At 38.8% G+C, this 6,319-nt stretch overlaps 1 protein-coding gene across 1 annotated transcript; it reads right to left on the reverse strand.

The window, feature by feature from the left end:
- Positions 1-821: 821 nt before the first annotated feature.
- Positions 822-1,919, reverse strand: B3GALT9 (beta-1,3-galactosyltransferase 9; the record flags this gene model as incomplete). The annotated part of the gene is made up of 1 exon (XM_081103846.1): positions 822-1,919. Exon 1 carries the CDS (start codon positions 1,794-1,796, stop codon positions 822-824), a length of 975 nt encoding a protein of 324 aa, XP_080959972.1. The 5' UTR covers positions 1,797-1,919.
- Positions 1,920-6,319: the final 4,400 nt, after the last annotated feature.

Genomic DNA, 6,319 nt, shown 5'->3' on the forward strand with positions numbered 1-6,319 from the left:
AAGGCAGAGATTAAAGTGATGCATCTGTAAGCCAAGGATTGCTGGCAACCACCAAAAGCTAGAAGAGACAAGGAAGGATTCTCCATTGCAGGCTTCAGAGAGAGCATGTCCCTGCTGACAACCTGATTTTGGCCTTCTAATCTCTAGAACTTAAAGTGAGTAAGTTTCTGCTGTTTCATGTCACCCTATTTGTGGTACTTTGTTAATGGCATCCCTAGGAAACATACAGAGTGTATACATAACATAAAATATGAATTGTTAACATCCCATCTATAAATCATCTAATTAGTACTTAATGAAAATTGTTTCACGAAACGTTAGAGGCCCAAGTTTTATACTAGTGAGGTTTAAGTTAATATATATACTGAGTAGCTAAAACTTTAAATTGAATATAAATCGCCACTCAGATTACTAAAATGTTTCCTATTTGTAGACAAGATGAACATTTGTTAAATTCCTTATTTTGCGTTTAATAGCATTCTCAAAAATTAGTCACCTCTGCTATCACTTGAGTCATGACAGTTTTATAAGTATGATTTTTTTAAATTCACTAGTTGTAAAGAGAAACCAGACTTTTGGTTGTAATTAAATTTAATGTTCTAACTTTTCTGGACGAGAGGTTTTATTTGGGAAAGAGTCATGCTATACCAACTCAAATTCTTTGAAATGAGATTTCAATATGATGTAGTGTATCAGGGCACTAAAACTTTGCAACTTTCTGAGTACAATTAAAACTACATAAAACAAAGAAGGAGGGGTGCTTTCTGTAACAAGGTTGGAGGTTGATTTAAAAAGAACACACGTAATAAGAAAAAGAAATCCTAATCACCAGAATACATTGCGTCGTTTTTTATGGTACCAATATGAAAACGTTTAAAGCTGTCAAGGTATGTCAGAAGCTTGCAGGAAATGAGTCCAGAGTAAGTTTCGAACAGTGTACATTCTTTCCCATCATTAATTTCCTTCCATGCCAAGGGCATTTCGGCATCAGTAGTTTCTGAAGATGTGAAGATGAACTTATAGCAACATCTGTTGTATCTGATGTGTCTTTTCCCAGAAAACCTTGAACTGTGGATGGGTATAAGGCCAACAAACTTGGCACAAATTCCTACAAACACATCAGCAGGCACCATAATGGGTACTTCTTTGAAAACTATATACATCATCCGAGCCACATCTTGGGACATAATAAAGGCCTCACCACTACAGTAATCTGGGTAGTACTTTTCTGGGTATTCAATAAGAGGGACAAATTCTTGACTAGTAGGGTCTCTATTGGGCACATCCTGGTGGATAACTCTTCCTACGTAGATATCTTCAAGGTGTTCTTTCAGATTGAGAAGATAATTTACCAAGCTTAGTAGATTGACAAACATATCTTCATCAACTTTGAGAATGAATAAGGCATTAGGGCAGAAAGTCACAGCCCACTGCGTCATTGTGATGATCTTTAGAGTTTGGTTCTCAGCACTGTCCAAAAAGATTCCTTCGATTATATCATTATTCTTATAGGACTCTTTGTCTATCTCTTGCTGGGTAGTTGCCAAAATAGGCATTCCCAAAGCAAACAGTGTGAGAATGGGATGCCCTTGGACACTGGTCATGTTACCCCAGGTTTTTCTGATGAGGTCCCGTCTTGTTCGATTTCCGGGGCTACTGAAGATAAGAGAGAGCAAAAATATGTTCTTCCCTTTACACACCTCTGACTGGCTCAAGATATAATATTTGGAAAGATTACTTCTTAGGGGCTCCATGTTCAGTTTTCTTGCTTTATCCTTAATTTCAAGAACTTTCATATCTACATAAGGCAAAGCATGCAGAAAGTATTCTTCCACAAAATCAGCCCCAAAAAACAAGGCATGAAATAGGATAACATTAAACAGAATGAAACACCACTGGTGAGTCCGAAGTCTGCAGAATGTCACCTAAATAAGAAAAGGACACATGTTCATTCAACCTTCATCTCCATTTCTGGTTTTGCCCCCCCCCCCCCCCCCATCAAACACTATATCGCTTACAACACTTAGTGGTACACTATTTTAAGTGTTTTTGTTAATCTTTCCCCAGCTAGATCATGGCCTTCTGGACAACAGGCATCATGCCTATCTCTTCTCCATACTGTAAGTTCAGTGTTTGGCACAAAGTGGAAACGGAATAAAATGTTAGTTGTTTTCTTGCCTGTTTGGATGAGAGCCTGCTTACTATATACAAGGCTCTGTGTCAAAGCAAAGAGTCCTACATAGGCACATGGATATAAAGTAGCAAGTGGCATCATTGTGCTAAAAGCCTATAGGAAAATACATGATGCTCTTCCTGGAATTGAAGCTCTTGGATCAGTTTCTTCTCTAATTACAAAGGTCAAGGGCTATTTTTCAATGATATGGTTGCTTTTGTTGGCCACTGCACGATGGCTACTATCAAACATTTACATTATTCCAGTATGACTTTTCAACTTACTCTAATACTTGATTCTGACATTGTCTGTCTTGACAAGGTTCGTTAATCCATCTGACATGTCTGTCAATATGGGCAAATTCCTGCTATCTGCTTAGCACCCCATTCAGAGATCTAGGACAGAGTGGTGCCAAGCTTCCGTCACTTTATCAAAGGAGATGGCAACTTTCCATTTAGAAGAGTATGTGCAGTATTGTAATATAATAGATCCAGGAAACATTAAAGGAATTAAATCTCTGTTCATTGGCGCTTCCATCAACAAAACTTCCCATAATAATAGGTACCTCTTATTGAATACTTGTCGTGGGCCAGTTGCATGCCTTAATCATTTAGCCATGGCAATATCCCTTTCAAATAGGTTTTTCAAAATTAAGCTGAGCATTGAGCTGTTGAGTAATTCGCCCAAGATCATTCAATGCGTAAGGGGGTGAAGTACGGCTATGATTTGAACTCAAGTATGTCAAATTCCAAAGCTCGCTCTTAACCACTGGAGCAGCAGTTCTCAACCTGTGGGTCACGACCCCTTTGAGGGTCGCCTAAAACCATCGGAAAACACATATATAATTACATATTGTTTTTGTGATTAATCACTGCTTTAATTATGTTCAATTTGTAACAATGAAAATACATCCTGCATATCAGATATTTACATTACGATTCATCACAGTAGCAACATTACAGTTATGAAGTAGCAACAAAAATAATTTTATGGTTGGGGGTCACCACACCATGAGGAACTGTATTAAAGGGTCGCGGCATTAGGAAGGTTGAGAACCACTGCACTAGAGAATCCTGACTCCTAGCTTTGACTTTTCCATGGCTGTTGAACAGGAAAAAACAACCAAACCGAAGTCCTGATATTAGAATCTGAATTCCTTTCCATTTTCTCAGTGCTGATTATTTGTACATAGAAGAAACTCCAGCCACCTCAAAGGCTATTGTAATAGATAGCAAATGCTTCAGAGATTAGAAGAAACTTACCTGCATGTTGTCTGTGAGCAATTTCAGGGCTTTGAAAATTACTGAGTCCAGATGCCAAATTATGCCCAAATGTGTCTCAGGATCAAGGCAGTCTAACAGCAATTGAAGTAAAGTACTTGGTGCCTCAGACTTTAAGGATAAGGTTTCTAGCCAATCAACCCGAGCTTTTGTCCCAGAATACCTACTGGCTGTATAGGAGAGCAAGTGCTGATCATGTTACAGCTAGAGTGAATCCAGAACAAAGAGTTAAAAAAAAAAAAAAGCAAACCTCTTCAAATGCTTCCACTCTTCTGTACCTCTCGAAACTGACCCTTTGTCTTTATGCCAGTTTCTGATGAAGTATGCCTGGGAGTTGAAAGAACAGTTCACCCACACCCCCTCTCCACAGCATCATCACACAAAGAGAAATGTCACATAGTGGCTTTGGAGTGCATCTCACACAACTGAACAGTTGAAGGAATTCATGCCCTCCACACATGCACATGCAAGAAAGGTACTAAACATCCAGGAATATGTGTCATACCAGTGGGTGCAATTTTTCTCCCCATACAAACAAATGGTGAGGTTTGGGCTATGTTTCATTGGGAAGGATTTTGAATTCCTAGTGTAGGCTATGGAAAAGCTTTACTAAATCATGTGTCATCCAACTACCTCTCCCAGGTAACTATCCCAGAATGGAAAATAACATGTAGTCTATTTTTGCCTGAATTGAAGAGACCGAGCATTTGATATTTAGCATTAGCTCTCCTAGAGCATATATATGTAGGAAGTATCTCAAACATTGTTTCCACCAGTAAGTTTACTTTCAGGAAAGAACAACATCTAGCATATTTTTATGTTTCTGTCGCAGAAGCAGTTGTGCTGAGCACTCTGTTATCTGACCAGGCTATTTTTTTTCTCTTTCTTCTTTTCACATGTTGATCTTCCTACTGGCTATTTGCATCAGTTTTTGTAATTACTTGACTAGGAATAACTCATGACATTTAAAGTTGTCTAGGTTTTCTCAACAATCATTGCTTAACATTGGAACTTTTTACAAAGTTGGAAAACCTATCCTTGAAAACCATTCAAATGAAAGGGATTTTTTACATATACTAAGTCTAACAATGAAATAGGTCTTAGAGATATTTAATTAAACATCCTATTTTGCAATTTTCTTTTCATTTTTTATAGAGCCATATATTTTGCTCCTGGGTCTCCTCTGAGCTTAAACTTACAGAATTTGATTTCTTTGTCCATAAGAGTTTCAAAGAATATATTGCCTCTAGAGCAGCTCCATCTGGAATTTCCAGTTTGAGTCATCAAACTTCTACCGTATTTGGATTGAGACTGCTGGAAACATATAGAGGTGTTTAGTTTTCTTGATTACCTTAGTTAGTACTGCCTTCCCTTTCATGGAGGTTATTTGATCTGTGTACTCATGTCTTCCTAAATTTTCTTATAATGTTGTCAACAGCTCTGTGTCTTAGAAGCCTGCAGAGTCATCCTGTTGCCTACTAAATCAAATTTGCTCTCTTGAGACTTGACTTTTCAGGACACCATACTTGGCTCCACCCCACACAGTCTTTTTAAAAAGAATTTCTTTATTGATTAAGGTATTACATATGTGTCCTCATCCCCCTATTATCCCCCCACCCCCCACTCACACAGTCATTTTTTATTTCCCATGTTTCAAGTACTGTAGATGGACTCAGGCTATTTGGAGCCCTGCTCTACCACTAACTATACATGTGATTGTCTTACATCTATATTATGTGTTATGCCTATATCAGTCAACTGAGCTGTTCAGTATAGTAGCCATTAGCCACATGCCAGCGCCCCAGAGCCCAGGACCTCACACAGGGCCCACACCAACCATTTAATTATTTTTGTTGTTTTTGAGAGAGAGAGAGAGAGATTTGTTGTTCCACTTATTTATGCATTCATTGGTTGATTCTTATATGTGTGCTGATCAGAGACCATGCATATTGGGATGGTGCTCTAACCAATTGAGCTACCAGCCAGGGTCAAAACTCCAATTAATTAAAATTAAATACAATTAAGATTTTATTTCCTTGGTCACATTAGGTAATTTTCAAGTGTTTGAGAACCACCAGAGGTTACTAGCTGTCCTATTGGACAGCACAGATAGAGAATACCATTGCTGAAAGTCCTATTGGACACTGCTGGGACAAGATACATGTAAATGTATGTGTGTGTGTGTGTGTGTGCGCACATGCACACACATGTGAGATTTATGAGCCCTTACGAAGAGATAAGGATACTTATGCTCTGAAGGCCTATGTTGAAATATTCTTTTGACCTGGGTTTCTCCATCTCTACAAATGGAGCTGATAATAGTAACTAACATGTAGGGTTGTGGTGGGAATTGAGTGCTATAACATAAAAAGTAGCTTGACACTAAAGGTTGTTTTATCTCCTTAGTTCTCAGAACGATCAGATGAGGAAAATAAAGCCAGAGGTTAAGTAACCATGCTGGGGCACAGCCAGAGTGTGTAAGAGTTGAGGTTCAAGTATAATCTCTCTTCTTTCCCTCACCAACCTTAATTTTTCGCCTTAGCACTTGCTAAAGTTTGCGTCATGTCTTATTTATCTGTCTGTCTCTTCCACTAGGAGATAAGCCCCAGAAGGCCAGGATTTTTGTGCTTTTTGTTCACTAACCCTATCTTCTTGGCAGTGTTTGGGACACAGTAGGTGCTTAGAAGGGTGTTTGACTTTGGACACGTCTCTTAACTTCTCCTCCCTCTCCTCCATGAAGTGAGGATAACAGAAAAAGTGCCGCAGAGTTGGAGCAAGATCAGATTGGAACATAAATGCGCCGGCTATGTTCCGATATTCTGGAAATAAGCTTAGGTCCAGGCTCCGCAACTGTCGAGAGAGCCGC

This window comes from Myotis nattereri (genome assembly GCF_964212035.1).
Source record: "Myotis nattereri genome assembly, chromosome: 12".
Classification (NCBI taxonomy): domain Eukaryota; kingdom Metazoa; phylum Chordata; class Mammalia; order Chiroptera; family Vespertilionidae; genus Myotis; species Myotis nattereri.